At 37.4% G+C, this 24,102-nt stretch overlaps 1 protein-coding gene across 1 annotated transcript in view; it reads left to right on the top strand.

Annotated features, from left to right (window-relative positions):
* The window catches only part of LOC110222273 (cell surface glycoprotein CD200 receptor 2-like), a 37,708-nt gene that overhangs the window by 6,066 nt on the left and 7,540 nt on the right, over positions 1-24,102 (top strand). Inside the window, exons 2-4 of the mRNA XM_021007182.2 lie at positions 19,994-20,077; positions 20,791-21,108; positions 21,222-21,473. Coding sequence (XP_020862841.1) covers positions 19,994-20,077; positions 20,791-21,108; positions 21,222-21,473 — 654 coding nt within the window. The remainder of the gene's footprint in view (positions 1-19,993; positions 20,078-20,790; positions 21,109-21,221; positions 21,474-24,102) is intronic.

The following is a 24,102-nucleotide window of genomic DNA, read 5'->3' as shown; positions in this document are numbered from 1 at the left end:
GTATCCGTTAAGGTGGTTCCTGGAGAGCAATAACAGTTTGTAAGGGAGTAGTCTGGACAGGAGCAACACTATAAAAGATTAACACAGTACATGACACACAGGAAGTGCTTAATAAATGCTCTTTCATTCATCGAGAGCGTGCTTGGGGAGTGAGGAAGCAGGTAAAGATCACGTGGTTTAAAACTTTGGCAATGAAAGGAAGGAGATAGAAGACATAATGAGATCAAAGAAAGGTGTCTAGGTGAACTCTTTGAAAAAAGAAGAGCAAGAACCTAAGAAGAGGGAGAGATTGCAGATACTGGAGGAGGACAAGAAAACTGTGAGGGCATAGAGGAAGTGGAAAGGAGTGAGCAACAGCAGAAGTGGTTTTTGTTTGTTTGTTTATTTGTTTTACTTTAGAGAAGAAGAGAAACATCCCACTCCTGCCCCCTACCATGTACTGGGGAAGGATAAAAGAGTAGGTCTTGGGGCGATGATAAGTTTGCTATGAAATGCTAGAAAACTGTGGCTTAGATTTGGGGTCAGGAGGTCGAGGTGTGAATCACAACTCTGACATGTATAGATTGGTTGGCCTCTTAACTTTTATGAGGTTTAGTTTCCACATCTGTAAAAGAGAAATAATAGTATTTACACTTAGCTGACAGGGAAACACTTGGCAAACCTTGGAGGATTACATAAATATGAGGTACGGAGGTTAGAATGGGGAAAGATGAAGAAGCTCACAATGGATTAGTTTATTGATATGTGGACAAAATTTACCTCCCAGCAGATACCTTAAAGGGTATCTGCTTCAATTAATTTTGGCGACTTAATGAAATAAATCATCTTTCCACATTCTGATATCTCTATAAAAATTAACCTGAGTGATGACGAGTTACATTAAGTCTAATCCTTCCCCCTTGTGACCAATTAACACACATTTACAGTCTATCTGGTCCTAGTTAGGGATGCAGTTGATAGCAATGAAACTGAGAATTTGTCTATGGGGTGCCACTAGCTGTGCCAAATGGGATTCAGGTTCATAACTAATTGTGGCTTTATTAGCCTTATTGCAAAAACTAACTGAGCTACTGACTTTTTTTTTTATTACTATAGTATCTTGGATAGCCAGGTACAGTTTATTTATGTTACAGTTTATACTAACTTTCTGAATTTTGCATCCCTTCAAGAAATCAACATTATTGCTTTTTCAATATCAATTAAGAAATACACATATGGGGGCAGCCAAGGTGGCGCAGTGGATAGAGCTCTGGCCTTGGAGTCAAGAGGATCTGAGTTCAAATCTGTCCTCAGACACTTGACACTTACATTTACTAGCTGTGTGAACATGGGCAAGTCACTTAACCCCGATTGCCTCACCAAAAGCAAAAAAAAAAAATAGACATATGCAAGTGACATATTATGTTATTTCTTTCAGCTTCACTTATTTTTTAAACCTCTTACTTTCTAAAGCCTAGTCACCAGAGTCCTCATTTGCTGATATCACTAATGCTGTAAGTTCACACGTTGCCCAAGCATGAGTCCTTTGAAACAATCCTTATGTTTTGTCAGCATCTGGGCCCAGATTCAAATGCAGATCCTAGTTATAGTTTCTTTTTTTAAAAGCTCTGTCATTCATTTGGAGTCGTATATCCTTCCACTCATGCATATTAGAATCGCTCCACACCTGTGGTGTAGTCCATGTCCATCTCTGTCTTTTGCTTTCTATTCTTTCATTATTATTTTTTAAAGTCATATTACATTGATGGTTAATCCACCCATCACAACATACAAAGAGAGTAGCCTAGGTCTGCTATATATCTTGAAACATTAAGGATTTCAAGGGGAAAAAAATTCCAGTTTTAAATCGGTAGGTTTCACCAAGTGAAATTAAGTTATACCTATCTTCCACAAAATACACAATATGTGGATAATTAGTGACACATTTCTGAGTTTGTGACCCAAACATCTTTGTGGCCTATCAAAAAGAAACAAATACGATTGCGTCTGAGAACAGTCTAGTTCTAATAGCTTAACGTTCCTCCATTGTGGCTTTCACTGCCAACTGATGCTTTAATAAACCTTAACAAAATGGACAAAAAGAATAAAGATAAAAATAAATTACTACATTGTCACATGCAACAGTCCCTCTTTTAGATGAATGGTTCTTATATCTCTTTTGAATTACTTTGTAACTACTTAGCCTTATCCTAAACTTTCTCTTTTCCTAAACATAATCCTTTCTGCCACCTTTGGATAAATTCTAATTTAGAAAGAACTGCTAAGTGTGACTTAAAATAGAAAACTGTGCACTTTGTAGTTAAGCTTCCTTCCTTTTTGGAAGGAACTAAAGCTTAGAACTAAAGCATTCAGTAAATGAAGGTCTGGCCACAAGACGTGCCGATGAGAAGGATTAGTTTTAATTTTTCCTTTATTTGAAAAACTTCTCTGTATCCTGCCTCTAAAAGCACAAACTTTTATTTATTTTATTTTTCTTGTCTGGTAACTTAAAAGTTCACTGCCGCACCAAGGCCATCTATCACGGATCAAAATAAATAACATTTCAAATCCTTAGAGGAGAGAGGCTTAATGATAGAGACAGTGGTTGAATGACTGTCATGGGTCAGGTAGGTTGAACTGAGGAGGAGAATTTAGATGAGAGTATTCAGTGGATCAGTGGGGTCTGAATTACTTTTCATCCTCATTATCTGACTGTTTACTTTCTTAAAAATCATAGGCTTAGAGTAAGATTATACATTCAACTTCCTACCTGGGAATCCCTTCTAAACAGGATTGCTTCATAGTACTCTTCTAAGACGTTTATCCATCCTCTGCTTGTACACCTTAAAGGCTGAGAAGTCAAAATGTCTTTTACGTATGCATTCAGAGGTTCATAGAATTTTTAAATTGGAAGGACCTCAGAGATCATATAGCTCAGCTCACTTTTTTTTTTTAACCAATGAGGAAACAGGCCTCCAGTGGTTAAGTGACTTGTCCAAGTTTATTCGAAAACAAGTTTAAGAAAGCCTTGAATGTGAGGTTTAGTAGCAAAGCTGAGACTAAAATTTAGGTCTTCCAATTTTTTTTTTGTCCATTGCTCTTTCTGTCACAGTACATTGCTCTCTACAAAAATTAATTACAGACGGCAAACATTGGAGAGAACCTCTTTTGGTGGTTATCAGACTTTTACAATCTGTGGATCACTTCAGCAAGGAAAAAGACCACCATGGACCAATTACCTGCCTCCAAACATTTATTTGCCAAAAGTACCTCAGCAGAATTATTAAGAATGGATTTGCTTTTAATGATACAGCAATAAAGAGATTTCTAATAATGAATTTCAAATCTATTTCAAAGATAAAAGAATAGCCATTGCCCTTTGATATAAGGGAGGTAGGGATTGGAGTAGTATTGGGGAAATTGATCTGGGTTTCTTGAGAACCCAGAGAGAATGTCAGCCATTGCCAGGTCTGAATAAATGGAGGTCCAAAATGTAACAAAACTGAAAGAAAAATAAATTTGTTAGTAGGCTAAGGAAGACTGCTTGCTGGGGGCAGCTTCAATTCCCTAGGACGTAGATTTGGCTTATGTAGTTTTTTAGGCCTGAGAGTACATGACCAATCAGTAGCATTCTGAGGCATTTGATTAGATCAATGGGATATTGTCTGTCTCTATAGGAAAAGTGGTCTGTACTGCTGAGTTTTGTGTATTCAGCTTCTGCAGGATAGGAGTAGTTGAGTCAGGTTTTGCTATAGCAGAAGGGAGAAAAGGGAAGGCAATTCATTCAGGTTCTGTCGTGTAGTCAGCAACACACTGAAGTGTGGAGGTTCTAGTTCAGCCAAATAGCGTGTTCAGGATAATAAGATTTTTTTTTCCTCTGCTATAGTAGCTATAGTAATGAAGGAATGAAAAAGCATTTATTAAATACTCACTATGTGCAGGCACTGTGCTAATCACTGGAGATAAAATACAAGCAAGCTAGGCAGATTCCCTTTTCAAGGGGCCTAGTCTCTCAATAGAAGACAACTCATATAGAAATGAAAGCCAGGGAAGAATGTTTTGGACAGGGAAGTCAAAAAAGAGTGGTGATTGGAGTCATACAGAGTGATTGACATGTCCTCTCCAGGAATGATAATGTTGATTTGATTGCTATACTCAAGTAGACAGATAAATAGATATAGATAGATAGATAGAGTAATTATTAAGTGCTTAATGGCTGTGGGTCCCCTCTTCAACTGGTAGCACAATGGCAATCTGTAGTGGGGAAGTATCCCATTTGCGTGTGTGTATTTGTCCTTGTTATTTGCTTTGGTATTTTGTTTAATTAAGTATTGTTACCAATTAACGTGCTACCTGTTTGCTCTTGTAAAAGGGAAACTTGGAGGGGTTGCATGAGCTGTGTTTTTTTTTTAAATGGATATAGACTCCAAAATGTATCTTGCCCCTAGGCACGTGTCACATTGAAGAAGCCATGGGCTATATGATAAGACTAATACAATTCTGATAGTTTTCATGGATCAGTTCTTGGATAACCTGAGAATCCCTTATTAAACACTACTAGTCTCCAGATGAGACTTTCATACTTTTTTTTTTTAGATATCTAGTTTACCCCTTTGAACTTAGGTAAAAGCATATAAGCCAATCATTTAATTATTTTAATGAGCTCTAAGAAAGGAGTCCCTACAGTGGCTGTCTGTAGTCCATCTTGGAGTCTATAAATGGTGCCAGGAAATTTTCCCTCTATGTTCCCTACATCCTCCAGTTTAGAGATTTAGGGAATATAAATATTAAGTGGGAATTTAAAGTGTTCAGTGAAAAATTTCCTTAATTTATCTTATTTGGTCATTTACGGAGTCATTCTTATTATTGCCTTTTGTTTTTATTCCACAGTCATTTCTAGATAACAGAAATGTCCCTCTCCCCATCCCCACCTAAAACTGAACATTTCCTTACAACGAAGAATATAGTTAAGCAAGAACAATAGATACAGTGACTATATCTGATAATGTATATAACATTTTGCCACCATAATTCCATTCTAGGCCCTTTTTTCTTCTCCCTCTAGCGTATTTCACTTGGTAATCTCGTTAGCTCTCATGGATTCAATGATATCTCTTTGCTAATGATTCTCAAATCTGCTTATCCAGTCCTGTCTGAAAAACTCCACTCTTGTGTCTCTAACTGCCTATTGGACATCTCCAACTGGATATCCTGTAGACATCTTAAACTCAACATATTCAAATTGAATTAATTATCTTTTCCTTCAAACCTTTTGCCCTTTCAAACTTTTCTATTATTGTCCAAGGCAACACCATCCTCCCATTCACCCAGGCTCAAGGCCTAGGTGTCATCTTTGACTATTCACTCTTTATCATCCCCTATATCCAATCTGTTACCTGTTGAATTTAACTTTGTAACATCTCTCACGTATGTTCCCTTCTCTCCTCTGACACTAAATGCCACCTGGTGCAGGTGGTGCAGGTCCACAGCACCTCGCTCCTGGACTGTTGGAATTACCTACTGATTGGTCTTCCTGCCACAAGTTTTCTCTCACTTCAGTCCATCCTTTACTCAGCTGTTCTTCCTAAAGCACAGGTCGTATCATGTCACTCTCCTTCTCAATAAACTCCATTGCTCCCCATCATTTCCAGGATCAAATATAAAATCCTCTCTTTGGCAATCAACCCCCCCCTCCAACTTTCCAGTCTTCTTACACCTTACATCCCCCCCCCCCCAGCAATCAAGCAATTCAGTGACATTGGTTTCCTTTCTGCTCCTTGAACAAGAAACTACATCCAATACATCTCCTGACTCCTGGTATTTTCACTGGCTGTCTCCCATGCATGGAATACTCTTCCTCCTTATCTCTTCCTCCTGCCTTCTTTAGCTTCCGTTAGGTCCCAACTAAAATCCTACCTTCTACAGGAAGCCTTTCCCAATCCTACTTTGTTCTAGTATAGGCCTGCACAACCTGCAACCTGCCAAAGGATTTCCTCTACGTACAAAGGATGTTTTCCTCTACATTTTTTGCAGGCTGCCCTAAATCCTTTGGCATGACGTAAGCCACCTGCGGGCCGCAGGTTGTGTAGGCCTGTTCTAGTTCCTTCCCGAAGCTGATTATTTTCAAGTCATCCTATATGCAGCTTGTCTATATGTAGTTATTTTCAGGTTCTCTCCACATTAGACTGTGACCTCCTTTTAGGTAGGGACTGTATTTTGTCTTTCTTTGTGTCCGCTGCTCTTAGCAATGTGTGGCACATACTAGGTAGGCACAGTTATTTAGTTAATAAATATCTATTGACTAGCACTGATAACTCTGTGCCTCTCTGCTAAGAGGAAGGAGGCGTGTGTATGTGCGTGTGTGTGATTTTCTTTTCTCTGGGATCATTGTTATTTTCAGCGACTCAAAATTCGGCTTCCTTTGTCTTTTCATTGACTTTGTTGTAGTCATTGTGTCTACTGTTCTGGTTCCATTTAGTTTATACCGAATTAGTTCATACAAATCCTATCACATTTCTTTGAATTTATAATATTCACCATTTCCTGTTGTACAATATTTGATTATGTTTACTTTTCTATTACAGATAAGTGTAATAATGCTTGTTGTTTGATTCCTATACCACAGATTTTTTAGGCATTCTCCACTTGATAGATGTTCATTTGGTTTCTTTTTCTTTTTTGCTATCACAAGGTATACTGCTATGAGTATTTTGTATATATTGGAACTTTGTTTCTGACTTGGATCTTCATTGGCTATACCCAAAGAAATCTGAGCCTAAGGTGCTGGATCACTTTTCTTGAGTGATTTTGAATTATTATCCAGTTCAGCTGGACCAATTCACAGTTCTTCCAACAGTATGTTAGTTTGTCTTTCTTCTCCTAGCACCTGCGACATTAATGGTTTCCATTTTTTGAGTCATGTTTTTACAACTTTGCAGGGAGCAAAGTAAAACCTTAGCATTGTTTAATTTGCATTTCTTTTTGTTAGTGATTTGGAAAATGTTTACCATCTGGTTGTGGATAACTTACGCTCTTCTGGAAAATGGTTTGTTCACATTTTTCATTAGGCCTTCGAGGCAATTTTGAGGTTGACATTTCAAACACCCAGATGCTAGGAAATTTAGAGTACAGCTTCCCTAGTCACCGCACTTGAGTCAGAGTACATGAAAAATTGTGAGAAGGTCCAGAAAATATGTCACTGGTACACTGTCGCAAAAGAGAGTTTGCTTTTAGCACACCTCAAATTTCCTGGATTTTGCGATACTGATTAAGATCTCAACCAAAATGTACTAGTAATTTGAGATAAGATCTCAGAGTTTAGAGATCTCAGAAAAAAAAGCGTGCTGTATGAATTCATGGCATTATTAGTCTTTGTGTAATGCTTTGAAAGGTATTTTATAATTATATTCATAACAATCCCTCATTGCATACATGCAGGTTGGTAAGCATTATTTTTCACTTTAAAAAAACGAGGACACTGCAGTATATAGATTAATTGAATTGTGTAAGTTCAGTTTCATGTATGATGAGCAGAACTAAGAGAAGAGAATGTGTCTTTCCCTTCTTTTCCTTCACTTACAGTTTAATCCATAATGTTTTATTACTACATTCCAAATACTTCTAATTATTTGCTGAAAATAACTAAATATGGAATTTATGTTTCAAGGAAGCAGATGTTGTTTGACCATGATTTATTTGGGAAAAAATAAGGAGGAGTAGTTCAGCCAGGTGGTGCAGTAGATAGAGTGCTGGACCTGAAGTCAGAAAGACTCCTTTTCATGAGTTCAAATCTGTCTCAGATACTTACTAGTTGTGTGACCTTGGGGAAGTCACTTAACTGTGTTTGCCTCAGCTTCCTCATCTGTAAAATGAGCTGGAGAAGGAAATGGCAAACCACTGCAGTAGCTTGGCCAAAAAAACCCAAATGGGGTCATGAAGAGTTCTACATGACTGAAACAACTGAAAAACAACAAGAGGAGGAGTAATAATTAGAAAAATCAATGAAGAGAAAAAACAGTAATCAGCAGTCTGTGACCCTGGCTCGCCAATTTTAAAATGTTTTCATGAAAATTTAAAAAATGCATCTGTCCATTCAGATATGCATTTTTCATGAAGACAAATATAAATCAATCAGTAAGCATTTTTAAGCACCTATTATGTGTGACACACTGTGCTAAGAGTTGGGGAAGAAGCAAAAGACAGTCCCCGACTTCCAGGTGTTCACAACCTGGAAAGTGTCATAATTTATCTGAATCTTTTAGAATTCACTTGATGTTTTTAGCTCCTGTTTTTCTGGGTTAGAAAAGCAGTTAAATATTTAAATTGAAGAGGAGGGATTATGCCTAATTCAATTTTCTATGGCAACTAGAACATGGACAAAGTGATGCTTTGATATTTCTGTAGATAGCTTGACCTCATCAATGTGGATACCCATGTTCTACTGTTATAGGTAGGTGAATGCTGCCTTTAATTCTTCAGTGTTAGTGTGGCAAACTCCCAGAAAACAGGTGAAACATCTTGATCCAGTATGCAAACCTATAGATACAGTTCCTTAAATGATAACAACATGTAAAAGAAAAAAGCATTCAAAGGAAGCTGACCTATGAGTAAATAAGAAACCATTAATGTTACCAGAGAACAGAAATCCATAAATGTTACATCCATAGATGTAACTACTTCTCATAGTCGTCCCATGAAAGAAGTCTCCCCAGGGTGAATGCTTGGGATTGTTCACAGAAAGGGGACCTGAAGGCCCAAGATTTTATCCAATGTACTCTTTTTACCATCATACAATAAACTCCATAATATTAAATAATTAAAAGTGTTAGATTATGTAACATTTACTTACTGGTCAAATTCCATAATAGAATTATAAAGCTCTTGATACTAAAAAATACTTCTAAAAATCACCAGGTTCAGTCCTCTGCCTTCAATATAGATAAAGTATTGTATCTCCATTTTATGAATGAGGTAATTGAGAGCAAAAGAGGTTAAGCAGTTTTGCCCAAAGTTACATAGTAAGCATCAGTTCCTCTGTGTCATACTTGACATCAAATTATAGGGAAGTTTTAATAACAATGTCTTGTAAATTAGCTAATCCTTACGAATTCAAATTAAAATGCTAAGCATGAATACTATTTTTTCTTGGCCAATAATATAAGAAGAATGGATAACAGTTGAATTATTATCAATTTTTTTACAGAGAATAAAAAGATGGTAGATATAATGAAACCCTCTTCAATATTTAAAGGCATTTTAAATTGTAAGCCTAAAAAATAATGGCCTTGCTCTAAGTTTTTTTTATCTCCCAAGTGAAGAGAGAAATATTGAGTGGGAGAATAAAAATGTTTTGGATACATAATGCTATTATGTTATTCTAGTTTTAAAATTCAGTTCAGGGGAAGCTAGGTGGCGCAGTGGATAGAGCACCAGCCCTGGAGTCAGGATAACCTGAGTTCAAATCCTGTCTGAAACGAGACGCTTGACACTTACTAGCTGTGTGATCCTGGGCAAGTCACTTAACCCCAATTGCCTTGCAAAAAAAAAAAATCAGTTCAACTGGAAATAAAGTAGGCACCCATCAAGGGATATCTGGAAAATCTGTGGTCTAGGAATATACTAGAGTATTATTGAGCTGTAAGAAATGACAAATATGAGAAATTCAGAGATGGGATGATTTATATGAGTTGTTGTAGAATAAATTAAGCAGACCTCAAAGTTTCTAAGATGACTAAAATAATGCAAAGGAAAAGATTCCTCAAAGGAAACTACCTCTGAGTAAATAAATAAAAAATCACTAATGGTCCCAGAGAATAGAAAATGAAGTCTGTCTTCCTTTCATCAGAGAGGAAGGGGACTACCAGAGCTGAATGTTGTATTACATCCTCAGAAGTGGCCACTGTGTTTTGTTTTGTTATAAGAGAGAATTCAATCTGGGGTAGCGAAGGCTTGTTTCCCCATTCTTCCATATGTGTGTGGTACAACAGTAAAAACAGTTTTTAAAAAAAGCAATTCAGACTTCCAGAAAGGGAAAGCAGTAGGTTCGGAGGTTCAGAGACAGAGGAGACCCTTGAGGTTATTTAGTTCAATCCTTCTATTTTGTAAATGAGGACACTGAAAACTGAAAGCCAGAAGGGTTGTGACTTACCCAAGGTAACACAGGTAGCTAGCAAACAGCAAACCTTAGAACCCTGAACCTAGGTCCTTTGACTCTTAAGTCAGTGGTTTTTCAGCTGAATCACAAATTCTGAGCTGAGGAACAATAAGAATAGCTGTTCAAGCTGAGACCTTACTAGAAATGTAGATTATACTAAAATATACTAAGGGTTACTTGAGGGTAATTGTTATTCAAGATGGATAATAATTTATTCATAATGATAATTATTCAGAATGAATGACAATTCATTCAGAAAGCTTTGGATCATGTAATTTAACACCTATAATTAAGCTATAGAATAGAGAGCTGAAATGGAGGATGGGAAGTAGCAGTATAAATGGACTTGGGGAGATCATAAGCAGGAGAAAAATAAGCCAATGTAAGAAAAAAACTAATATTAGTGACATAATACACAAAATTGTGTGGTGCAGTGGAGAGAAAGCTGGGCCTGGATTCAGGAAAACCTAAGTTTAAATCTGGCCTCAGACACTTAGTAGCTACTGACCTTGGGCAACTCACTTAACTCTGTCTCAATTTCTTCATCTGCAAAATGAACTGGAGAAGGAAATGCAAACCACTCCAGTATCTTTGCCAGGAAAAACCCAAATGGGGTCCCAAAGAGTCAAACATGATTGAAACAACTGAACAGCAACAGTACACAAAACTGGCACTTACGAAGCTCAAGTTTCCTTTAAAATTTGTATATTTCATAGATTATAAGTTGAAAATTATGTTAATTTGTATTATTTTATAAAAATGGATTAGTCCATACCAAAATTAAGTCTAATTGCTCTGTCTGCCACAATTTAATGATGTATCAAGCATCACTGGTACCAGTAACCAGTGTACCAGATGAAGAACTTATGATGATTTTTAAAAGTCTCTCTAGGACTCAGCTTGAGGCTTTAACTTCCTCAAGGTGATGTAGATGTCCAGAAAGCAATAATAGTAAATGTCATGGTAGTTGAACCAAAAGAGGAAGTATATTGAGATTATACCAGAGCGATGTAACTTTATTGTTGATAATTGGCAAATAATTGGAAATAGTGAACTTTGTGAGAATACCAGAATGAGGAGTAGAGCAGCTTGGTTTGATTATATGCATGTGGCACTTTGATTAAGGATTGGAGGATAAGAAGGAGGGTAATGGTGGGGTTGGGGACTAGTGATAGTGATACCAATGAAAAGAAGAAAGGAAAGAACATCATTGAGACACTTAAAAAATACACAGAAGAAAGCAGAAGGAAGGTCTCAGACAAGCAAAACAGTTGGAAGTCTGTCCTAAATTTAAGTTTATATTTAAAAATTCTAAGTTATATATAGTAGAGATTAATCATCACATGTTATCTTGTTAGTCTATTCTTTATATATGGAAATGTTCATATTTATTGATAATTGCCAAATTCATCATCATCAATTTTTAAAAGATAGTCATGTCCAAGCATACTTGGGCAAACAGAAACCTAAGGAAGCTTAATGACTTTATGGATACCTGAAAGGACCTATGCTGGAGGTGAGTTTTAAAAGGAAGAATTTTGATTTCTCATGTACTATGCTACTTTCTCCAGATAAATACGTTTTAGGAAGGAGTCAGAACCATCGTTATAATTATTAAAATTAAAAGAAAAAAAGAAAGTGTGTTAGGAGCCAAATTCTGAGAATTACCTATCATAAATCAAGGAATCATAGAACTGAAAGAGAACTTAGAGGATGTTTGTGTAGCATCTGGAGTATTCCTCTTTATACAACAGGCCCTCTAGAATAGATGTTGTTGTTCAGTTGTTTCAGTTGTGTCCGACTCTTCATGACCCATTTGGGGTTTTCTTGCAAAGGATACTGGGGTAGTTTGCCATTTCCTTCTCTAGCTCATTTTACAGATGAGGAACTAAGGCAAACAGGGTTAAGTGACTTGCTCAGTGTCATACAGCTAGTAAGTGCTTGACGTCAGTTTTGAACTCAGGAAGATGAGTTTTCCTGACTTCAAGCCCAGCACTTTATCCACTGTGCCACCTAGCTGTCCCCTTCACCTAGAATAGATACCTGAGGTGTAAGGTACTCTGTAGATCTGCAACCCTTCAAAACTATAGATCATAACCCTCTACTGATGGGGTGTACTTTTTCTTCTAGTCAGCTAGAGGACACAAGTATTTCTAAGCAAAGTCATTTAATGAAATAACATAGTAAGAAAAGTCACAAAGGAATGTTCTCCCACAAATCTGAGACCCACTCTTCCATAAATACAGAGACTTTGGCTCCCCAGGGCTACCCATCCTTCCAGAGTCTAGGTATAGTTCCTGGAATCTCTTCTTAAAACACAGGCGGACAGCTCCTTACCCAGCCATTTAATTGAAGTCAGACAGACCAAGCCTCCAGACTAAGTTTAAATCTTTACTTTTCTGGTCTACAATGTGGGCACAAAAAGAGAGATTCTGGATAGTCAAAATTCTCATCTTAATTCATAATAGCCTAGTCAGAGGTGGGGAACCTGTGACCTGGAGGCCACAAGTGGCCCTAGAGGTCCGTGGGTGTGGCCTTTTGACTGAGTCCAAGTTTTACAGAACAAATCCTTTTATTAAGGGGATTTGTTCTGTGAAGTTTGGATTCAGACAAGGGGCTGCACTTGAGGGCTTACAGGGCCCCTTGTGGCCTTGAGGTTACAGATTCCCCACCCCTGGTAGGTGGTCTCTCTCTTAGTGCTTCCCTATTAAGCTCTCTCCATAAACATCTATGAGTGGATCAAGAAGCAATAAGGGTGATTATCATAGGTAGTATCCTTGTGAGGCAGCTTGGTCTAACTCCCACTTGCTCTTCCTAGCAAATAGAAAAAAAACCCCTAAGTAATAAAACTCTAGTCACATAATGATAACCCAGAATAATCCATGCTGTAATTTCAATTAGCACCAGGTACTTGGATTGGGGATTAGTATTGAGAAAATATTGAAAATGGGGTTTTCTGGAGTTTTCTGGTTGGTAATGTTAAATAAGATAATACAGCTTTTGTTGTGTTTAGAAGAATTAACCAGTGACTCATAAGGAAGCGATGTGCTATTTCCGATGACCCTTTTTCCATGATGTGAAGCACCCCAGTTATGGAAGTCTCTGCAATGTCAGGTGTTGCAGAGTCATGCCTGTTCAAGGCCTATAACGTGGGTGGCATACTCTCATTTAGGCATATGATAATAAAAATTTTGGAAAGGAAAATTTTAGTGTTCAAAGTGAGTAAGAGGTTTCAATAGTGCTAAAATAAGAGAGTGATTATGCTTCCTATTATGACTTTGTCCTAGAGAAAGAAACTATATATGTTTTTGAAAAGTTATTGTTTTTGGTGTTGTGGTTTTCTTTTTTAACATCATAGTTATGAGGGGCTAATATTTCTGATATATATTTTTACCTACAAGAGTTTTTATATAATTTTCAAAGCAATGATTAGAAGAAAATTCTAGAGAATTAATGACATTGTAATATATTAATGACATATTGATATATAATATCTGATATAATATAATATACAATATTGGTGTATGGAATATGTAACATATCAATGACAAATTGAGAGACAAAATGAATCATATATTTAGAACTTGAAAGGACAAGATGTTGTTCAACCCCCTCATTTTTACAGTAAAGGAATTGAAGTCAAGAGAATTTAAGTGATTTGTCCAGTCACACAGTAAATAATAGAACTAAAATAAGCCTAATTCTTTGGCTTCAAATTCAGTGCTTTCTCCACTGAACCATAACAGTCTACGTAATTACATGGCTAAAAGAATGGTTAAGCTTACTCTAAAAGGAACTCATTGGAGTGGAAAGAAAACTGGACCAGGAGTTGTGAGACTTATTTTCTTGTTCCAGTTCTGAAATCAAAGTTATGTGATTCAGGACAACTCATTTAATCTCCCTGGGACACTTTCTGCATGTTCAGAACAGAGAGTTAGACTATATTATCTCAAAAGTCTCTTTCAGTTGTAATGTTCTGTGATTCTAAGTAAAGCACAAAGAAAAAGATGGTACACAGTATTTAAAAGAGCAAAGAAGGATGCTGACAAATAAAAGTATAGAATTTCTTCATCATTATATAAGTTAATAACTGTAACACCCCCTAACATTCCCTATAGTTTTAGGAGGGCAGACCCACATGGTTAATCCCAGAACCAATGGTAGCAGCCAACACTTGGGGCAATCCTTCAACACAAATTCAGACTTTAATAGTAGTGAGGTATGTATGTAAGGAACATTTGTCAAATACAATTCTTAACTCCAGAAAGTCCTTTTCTTTTTCTTTCCTTATTCAATCCTTTCTGTGGCTCTACTCTTGCTTGCCAGGGCCAGCCCTCCCTTGCATCTGTAGCTAACTTTCTTCACTGCCACCCTAGAAGCAATAGCCTCCCTGGAGTGATGGCCTCTCTGTATCTCTTGTCTCTGTATCTCTTCTGGATACGATGTCTCCTATTGGCCAATTAGCTTCCTTCCGAAGTAACATGGTTGATGGTGAGGGAGTGAAAAATTCTTTCCTTCTCCCCCTCCGGTTGTGGGTTCTTCCACTACTTGCTCCCATTTTGGAACTCCCTCTGATTTTTTTTAGGGCTTAGCTCTTTAAAGTTAAGCCTCCAGGTGCATGGCTAATTTGTTTTCACAACCAATTGTGTTATTCTCATTTCTCAAAGAGGTGTTCATAATACGTGAAGATTCACTGCATATTGCTGCATTTTTACAGTGAGTTTAATATCTCACTAACACCTTGTGATTGCATTTTGAGTTGGGGTAGGAGGAGTTACATATTATTACTGGTATTATTCTGAAGAACACTAGTTTAAAGTCATTCTCTTTAGTAAGCATTTAGTATTTCTCTGTTTTAGATGTACATGATCATAGACTTATAGAGAGACCATCTTGTCCAGCATCTCAGTATAACAGACGAAAAAACTGAGATATATGTAATTTTAGTGATTTGCCTAAGGCCAGAGCAGCTAACCTAATGCTTTCAATTTTCCTCAGTTTGTCTATAACTTTCTTAATTGATCTTTCCCCCTTTTATGATAATGCTCAAAGTACAAAAATGAGATTTGAGGGTTTAAGATGATTGTTTTGAAACCTCATGTGTTGCCATATTGCTTTCTAGAAAAAATCTCTCAATTTACAATTCTATGAGCCCTCTAGGACTATAGCTCTTTCCCTGGTAAGTTAGTCAGTCAGCAAACATTTATTAACTATTAATTACTGTTGAAGGGGGGTACAAAAAAAGGCAAAAACGATTCCTGCTCTCAAGGGACTTTCTAATGAGGGAAGCTACATAGAAATATCTGGGGAGCACAAGAGATATACAGAATAAATGAGAGATAATCTCAGGGAGGAGATGGGGGTGGGGAAGAGAAGCCTCATTCGGAAGGTAGGATTTGAGTGGAATCTTGAAGGAAGTCAGGAGAACTATGAGGCTGATGTGAGGGAACAGAGCATTCCAGGCATGAGGACCAGCCATTGAAAAGGCACAGAGACCTTTGCTTTAGAAAAATCACTTCGGCAGATGACTGGATGATGGATTAGAATGGAGAGACACCTGAGGGAGCGAGATGTTGTTTGTCCTTCTTTCTCAAAGAGGACCATGACATCAGGAAGGTGATGCCATGACTTGCAAGTGAATTGGATTTAAATGGGGGTGGGGTGCTGTGCAAAGTCACCTTCCTCCTCTGGAGCCATCTGGGTCCAATGGCAAGATGTAGAATTAGGATGACTGGAGATGGCCCCTGAGTGAGAGAGGACAATTAGAAGGCAATTGCAATAGTCCAGGGAAGTGATGAGGGCCTGAACTAGGGTGGTGGAAAAGCAGTTCAACTTGACCAAATAACTTTGGGCTGAAGGTAACACAATTTTAGAAGTACACAGGGATTGATTTTCAAGATTTCTTAAATTCTTAAATTCCAAAGAATGAAAACTGTCACATGTGACATTGTGAAAAAAATTACTGAGAAGAAATCACCAGTTGTTGATTGATGCCTAGAATTATGTCTTGTCACCTTCACTTCTTAGGAACCTCAAGGTTTAGCTCAAATGCAACTTTCTTTTAAAAACCTCTGATTATCAACAATCGATGTATATATTTGTGTGTGTATATCTTTATATCTATCTATCACTTATATAGGGGCAGCTAGGTGGTGAAGTAGATACAGTGCCAGGCCTGGAGTCAAAATGACCTCTTCCTGAGTTCAAATTTGGCTTCAGATACTTGTTAGCTGTATAATCCTGGGCAAGTCACTTAACCTGATTTGCCTCATTTTCCTCATCTGTACAATGAGCTGGAGAAGGAAATGGCAAACCACTCCAGTATCTTTGCCAAGGAAATCACCAATGGGGTCACAAAGAGTTGGACACAACTGAAAAATGACCAAACAACAACAACAAACATCATCTATACCTATATCTTTCCTGTTTTATCTGTGAATACGTTTTATGTAGTAAAAAATCCCAAGAAAAATAAAGTGGAAGAATGTATTTCAATCTTCATTTAGAGTTAATCAGCTCTCTCTCTGGAGGCAGATAGCATTTTTTATCAAGAGTCCTCTGGAATTGTTGTAAATCATTATATTGATCAGAGTTGCTAAGTCTTTCATAGCTGATTATTGTTATAACAGTGTTCTGTTGCATTCATATGTCAGAATTTGAGCAAATATTCCACAACAGATGACCACCCATTTTCTAGCTTTTTACTCTCACAATCGCCAAATGCAATTTAGCCCATTCTCCTTCCTCTTCAATTTTAGGCCCTTCTGCACAATGGGCTATCCATCCACTGTATGTCACAGTCTGAACAACAGGCATCTTTCCATTTGGTTTCTCCTGCATGAAATGTGAGGATAGTATGTTTGGTGTGGGAGTGAATCTTATTTCATCATACAGAATTCATTTAGAGAGGCAATCACTGAGCTAACTTTGTTCAATAGCTTTCTGATTACACCTCATTGCACTATTGGTAGCATTGCAAATTGATTCAGTCTCTTTTGGAAAGCAATATGGCATTACACAGAAAAGAACTAACTACAAAACTGTTCATAACTTTGATTCTAGTGATCCTACTACTAGGATGGCACCCTATATATCCTGTCTTACTGACAGGAAATAAATAGACCTATTTAAAAAAAATTAGCACAAGTGTTCATAATAGCAAAAAGAAAAAGAAAAAAAGAAAAATCCATGTGCCTAATGATAAGGGAAAATCTGAACAAATTGTGGCATGTATGTATAATGGACTATTATTGTGTTTTACAAATATGGAGAATCAAAACAATATGAGGTTTATATTAAATGGTACAGATTGAATAATAGTAACTGACATTTATTATCCAGTTTCTTCATCTGCACAATGGTATGCTTTGCCTAGATGGTCTATGAGTTTCTTTCTATCTCTAGATAGAGGATTCTAGAACCTTCACATCTTCAGTATTTTCCCTTATAGGTTACTGGCTGCTATATTTGTTCTTTATTTGCCAATAACAAAAAGTAAACATTTTGATAATTTCATATGCTTTAAAACTAAAGAATAGCTGTTAAATATATGGAAAATATTCATTGAAATTAAACTTTTTTTTTTTGTCAGAACCATAGGACAGCTAGGTGCTGCAGGCTCTGGAGTCAGGAAGACCTGAGACATTTTCTAGCTGTGTGACCCTATGCAAGTCACTTAATCCTGTTGGCCTCAGTTTCCTTATCTGTAAAATGAACTGGAGAAAGAAATGGCAAACTTTGCCAAGAGCACCCCAAATGGGGTCACAAAGAGTCAGACACAACTGAAATGACTGAATAACAAATATCAGAACCCTATACTAAGTCCCCTGGGTAAAAATAGTATTTCGACAATCAAAATTTATATTATATGTGTAAAAAAAACATTCATCAAGAATTTAATATTCCCCTACTCTATGTAAGGCACTGTACTAGACATTGGGGATAGAAAGTTAAACTGAAAAGTTGTCCCTGTCCTGAAGGAGTTTAATTCTGCTAAAATAATAGAAAAGCTTATTATGTAAGAGAAACCTAAATAAGCCAACAAACAAAAAATTAAATAAAATGAATGGGTTTAATTAGCTGATTTCTAAGGGTCTTTCCAGGTCTAACATTATGCTGTAGCATTCTATGACTTTATAAAATTGATATTGGCTATGCCTTGGGAGAGGTCTCAGAGAAATTATTTTGAGGCATTGAAAATTGTCAGTCAGAGTCACCTGTCTCAGGTTTCCAAGATTTGTTTCAAGACTTTAATAACTATTTGATTATCCATAACTATCCCTAAAAGAGGGAAATGCTAGGTTATACCATTGTCAGTTGGGGGCAGCTAGGTGATGCAATGGCTAGAGCACCAGGCCTGAAATCAGGAAGCATGTCTTCTTGGGTTCAGATCTGGCCTCACACTTACTAGCTGTGTGGTCCTGGGCAAGTCACTTCATCTTGTGTGCCTCAGTTTCTTCATCTGTAAAGTGAATTGGAGAAGCAAATGGTAAAGCACTCCACTATTTTTGCCAAGAAAACTCCAAATGGAGTCCCAAAGAGTCAGACATGACTGAACAGCAGTAACACTATCACCAGTACATACACATTCACCCACTAAGGATGGAGAGAAATAAACATCCCAGAAATATTCATCAAAGCTAGATTAATGGCTAACAAGTTCATTGTTACAAAGGCAAAGATAGGTGTCCCAGTAGATATACAGGAGTGGATTCAGAGTCTGGAAGACCTGAGTTCAAATCCCTCCTCAGACACTTAGTAGTTGTGTGATACAGGCCAATTGGTCTCAGTCTCAGTCTCCTGATAGGTAAAATGGGGATAATAATAGCACCTACTTCAGGATCAAATGAGATAAAATAAGAAAAATGCTTTGGAAACCTTAATGTGCTATATAAATACCAGCTATTATTATTATGAAGATTTTCAATTGGTGTGGGCAGTGATACCCAAATATCCTCCTTCTGTCGTAAGGGAAAAAAGGTGGATAGCAACACAAAGGATTACAAATATTAGTATCAGTGTTCTGTTTGTTGTGATGTCATAGATACTAAAAAAGACTCTTAGGCATCTACACTGTCAAATATTTCTTCTACTTGTGAAATGATAACTAAAAATGTCTTCAACAGAGAAAAAAACCTCTATTCCATAATTTGAAATAAAGCTTAAAATACATTAACTGGTAGGTAAGATAAATACATCGATTTTAATTTACTTGGAGGCATATGCAACTGAAAGCAGGCCTCATTCTAATATCAGATGTATATTAATAGAAGGGGTAAGAGAAGCACTGGGTAACTGAAAAGCAATTTGTGGTTGGGAAAAAGATACTACATGGTCTAGCTTTAGCCTATTTTAATTTCCATTTTAATTTCGTATTTTTCTTCTTTCTACATTTTTCATTTTAGCTAAATTGAACTGTTAGCTGTTCTCTGAACATTTCATTCTGTCTCCCACCCTGGTGCATTTGCCCAAGCCCAATGTTGGAAATGTGCTTCTTCCTCATCTATGCTCCTCAGAATTCTTGTCCTGATTCAAGGCTCAGTTGACTCTAAACATTTTTCTCTGGTTTCTCCTGATGTATGTGTTCTACTTGTAGTTACATTTCTGTGTAGTATGTTTTATAGACTTCGTGGAAATTTTTTTGGTCACTGCAGGTTTTTAATATGTTTGTTGAAATGAATTTAAAAGCAAAAAGGGCAATTGAGGACACATTTTGTGGACTTGAAATGTTTCTTAGGGCTGTATCTCATTTCCATTACCTCATTGGCAGCTACAGTCTAAAAATAGTCTGAAGATTATGAAAATAAAAGTGTTTTTTTTTATTTGAAGAAGATGTTTCAATGTGTATTTCCCCCCTTTCAGAATATAAAAGCGCACAAGTAGCAACTCAAGTTCCACCAAGCAATGTGTCAACTGGACAGATGTCACAGCAATGCCCCACCAATGGTAATGTTCTTTCCTCAGTAGTTATGGTTGTGAGGGGCACACATGGGCAATGCAGGCCTCCAACATGGCAGGGCCCCTTATCCCTTCTCTTCTCAAGAAGTCCACATGCTGCTGCTCTCCTGGGCACGGTGTCTGTGCTGGAGGATAGGGCCCTCACTTTGTCTTCCTGAGTTTATTCCTCTTCCCAGCTCAACTCTCAGCTACCCAGGCTACTTTTCCTTGAAGGTGCTTCCTGCTCCTCTCTTTTCCATGCCTGTGTCTGCTGGATATGGTGTCTCCTATTGGGCAATTAGCTCTGATGCAAGACTCCATGGCTTGGAAGTTTGGGTTGGGGTGGGGGGAAAATTTCTCTCTCCTCCAATTCCTTCCTCCTCCTTCCACATCTTCTTCCTCTTTCTCTCCCCTGGCATGGCTAATCTAATGGCCAGCTGCCCTTTTCACTCTGTCAGGGAGAACTCCTAGAGGAAGGTTAATAGTACCTGGACATGTCTTTGCATTTCTTTTAATGCCTCCACATCTCATTACCTGATTTATCCACTATGCTTGGGGCTGGGGTGGGGGTGGGGAATCATTTAGTAGGGTCCCAACTACTCCCTCTCCCACAATTCACTTTGGGATTTTCTTAAGTGTTCATTCCATGAATGTGTAGGCTCACAGAGCTGGGAGGAGCTGCTCCAGAAAAATCTTTATGATTCTCTCGTTTTTATGTCCAGTTACCAAATCAGTGTCTGCACAGGTGAATGCCATGACCAACCTCTCCTGCTTTACTCACTCAATAAAGGATCTTATAATGACAACATGGGAAATACTCCTCAGAGACAAAACTCCTTGTATCATAGCTTACAGAGAAGACAAGAATGAAACCAAGGAAACCAACTGCTCTGGTGAAGGAATAACCTGGGAATCTAGACCAGAGTGGAACCACACACTTCGGATAGGCCCAGTGACCATTGATAATGATGGATCTTATAAATGTGTTTTTGTAACCACTGCTGGGAATTTCCAAACTGTCTATCACCTCAGTGTATTAGGTAAGGAACAGCTTCTGTCAGGTTATTATGGGTAACCAGATCCAGGACTGGAAAACAGGTAACTTGCTCAGAACCACCAACTCCCTCTAAATCTCTCTCTCCACCTTCTGTAGTGCCTCCTGCAGTAACCCTGTCTGAAGAGGGGGATGGTACTGTTGTGTGCAAGGCTATTGCTGGGAAGCCAGCTGCCCAGATCTTCTGGGTCCCAAAGGGAGATTGCTTCACTGTGAATGAAACTCATCATAATAGGACAGTGACTGTGAAAAGTACCTGTACTTGGAAGGGCTTCAACGAGTCTAGTGCCACCTGCTTCATTTCCCATGTGACTGGGAGCAGGAATATGTCCATAGAACATCAATCTCATGGTAAGTAGCATTTCTCTCTTATACTTGTGTTTGATTCACTATTCACTCTTCCAGAGAAGTAATATTATGAGAGAAAAGTAGTGTTCTAAGAGGCATAAGAATTTTACATTTAAAGCTGCCTGAAAATCAAATGAGAAATGACTGAACAAAGAACAAAAATATTCTTGTACATGTTTTGGAATGAATCTTTTCTTCTTTTTTTCGTTCTTCTGCCAATGATGGTTGGTTTTATCCCCTATTCATCCTCCTTTGACAGGTAATTTAAAAGGAATTCATTTAACCAGGATGAGGGAAAAACAAGTCTGCTTGATTTGACTAAGGAAGTATTAAACTGAAGGTGACGTGTTGAACTGCCCGCTTAAAACTGCTAGGCCAGATAGAGACCAGCAGGTGTAATATAAGGAGTATAGCAGAGGAGATGCTGAATGATGCACAGGAAATAATAACCAGGGAAATGGGCAAAAACCATATTCATGACCTCATGCCAAGGTCTTGGATAGTGTAATTAATAGAGACCTCCATTAAAGCAGGTAAATATGAACTCATGATATCGCTAAGATGTTATGGGTTGTGACTCGTGAATGAATTAGATCAGTAGAAGGATATACATATATCTAAAAAGAAATCACCAAATAACCAAGTATTAAGTGTCTACTAAATGCCAGACACTGTGCTAGAAACTATAAAGACAGAAGTGAAACTGTCTCTGTGCTCAAAGAGCTTACATTCTAATGGGAGAGTCAGCATGTACATATATCAATATATAAAAAAACCCATATAGAACACATATCAGAGGAGTGGAAAACATTAAGAACTAAGGGGAGGAAAAGGGAACAACAGGAAAGGCGTCTTGTAGAAGGTAGAGCTTGAGCATGAATGAAGCCATGGATTCCAAGAGGCAGAAGTGAAGAAGGAGAGCATGCTAGCCATGGGGTATTGCCAGGGCAAAGGCATGGAGAGAGGAGATGAGTCTCATGGGTAAGGAGCAGCAACAAGTAGCTAAGTATGGCTGGACTTTGAGTGTGTGGAGGGGAGTAATGTATAAGAAAGCTGGATAGAGAAGATGGGGCTAGGTTGTGAAAGTTTTTAAAAGAGATTACATTTAATCCTAGAGGTAATAGGAGATCACTAGATTTTATTGGAGGGGGTAACATGGTTAGATCTTCACATAAGGAAAATAATTTTGGCTTATATGTGGAGGATTGATTGGAGTAGGGAGAGACTTGAGTGAGACCACTTAGGAGTACTATTTCAATAGTCCAGGTGAGGGTTTATGATGGTGTAAATCAGGGATGCGGCTGTGTGAGTGGAAAGGAGGACAAGAGATATTATGTAGATAAAATCAAGATTTGGCAATAGACTGGCTATGTGGATTGAATGAAAGTAAGGAGTTGAGGATAATATATTAGATGGAAGACACAAAAAAATTGTCTTCTCAAACAAGAAGATGGGAATCAATAAGGAAATCTACAGAAATAATTGGAAAAAAACACGGTGAAAAACATTTGGTGAAGAGCAACAAGGAAGGATAAGCAAAATCAATATCATGGAAGGAGTATACTACAGACCACCTAGCCAGACACAGGAAATGGATGACCAGTTCCTTTTATAGGTCACCATCACAAAGAAAATCTGATGCTGGAATGGGAGTCTTCAATCCATGTAGATCTTTTATGGCAGTCCTTTTCCTATTAAAAGCAAATCAGCCAGTATATACTTAAATTTTCTGCTGACAATTTCATCTTTCAAAAGATAGAGAGAGCAATAAAGGGAATAATTATCTAGTTCAACCCAATATGGAAGAAGCATTTGATATAGTAAAAATGCTAGAAACCATGGGAGGAATCAACCATGCCACTTTATAATGTGTGATATATTACATTAGAATTTGTAAGAGATAAGGAAATGCTTAGGATAATTTGAGACACAGGATGGTATACTGGAAAACAATCTGGACTAAAAGTCTAGAGACCTAGGTTTGAATCTTATCTAAGACACTGACTAGCTGCAAGTAATTTGAACTTTTGGAACCCAAATTTCCTCGGTTTTGAATAATACTACTTCGTTGTCCTGTCTCACTGTATTGTTTTGAGGAAAGCATCTTGCAAATCTTAAAAGTGCTATATAAATGTGAGCTATCATTATTATTTTTATTTTATGAAAAAAAATTTCAAAAAATTTAGAGAAAAGATAGGTAGAGTCTTATGACCTCAGTCCCAGAAAGGGAAGTTAGCTCAAGAAATAAGGAAGGTCTCAGGAAAAAAAAATTGACAATGAAAATACAAATTATTGTGATAAGGAAGAAAAGGTGCCCAAGGAAAATATCTTTGTATGGCTTGCTTATTAATAAATTCAGCTAAAAAACAGTATGTGTACAAAAGATGGAACCAAGTGCAGGTAAATTAAGATGGATAGAGAGTGTCTTGAAAATGACTTTGTGAATGACTTGTGAAAAAATGACAATATGAATGGCTTTTTATAAAGCCAAGGAAGAGGCATAAAGAAAAGACAAGGGAAAGAGGATGTTAACTGATACTTACTCTTTTCTTTCTGTTTTGTCTACTAGGAAAATGATCTTCAGATTGTTAAGGATAGATAAAAAACAATTAAGAGGGGATTGAAACTCAAG

The sequence above is a fragment of the Phascolarctos cinereus genome, unplaced genomic scaffold (genome assembly GCF_003287225.1).
Source record: "Phascolarctos cinereus isolate Bilbo 61053 unplaced genomic scaffold, phaCin_HiC Scaffold_726;HRSCAF=1367, whole genome shotgun sequence".
In the NCBI taxonomy this organism is placed as follows: Eukaryota; Metazoa; Chordata; class Mammalia; order Diprotodontia; family Phascolarctidae; genus Phascolarctos; species Phascolarctos cinereus.
The sequence above is the reverse complement of the archived record's forward strand: the minus strand, read 5'-3'. Positions and strand labels throughout refer to the sequence as shown.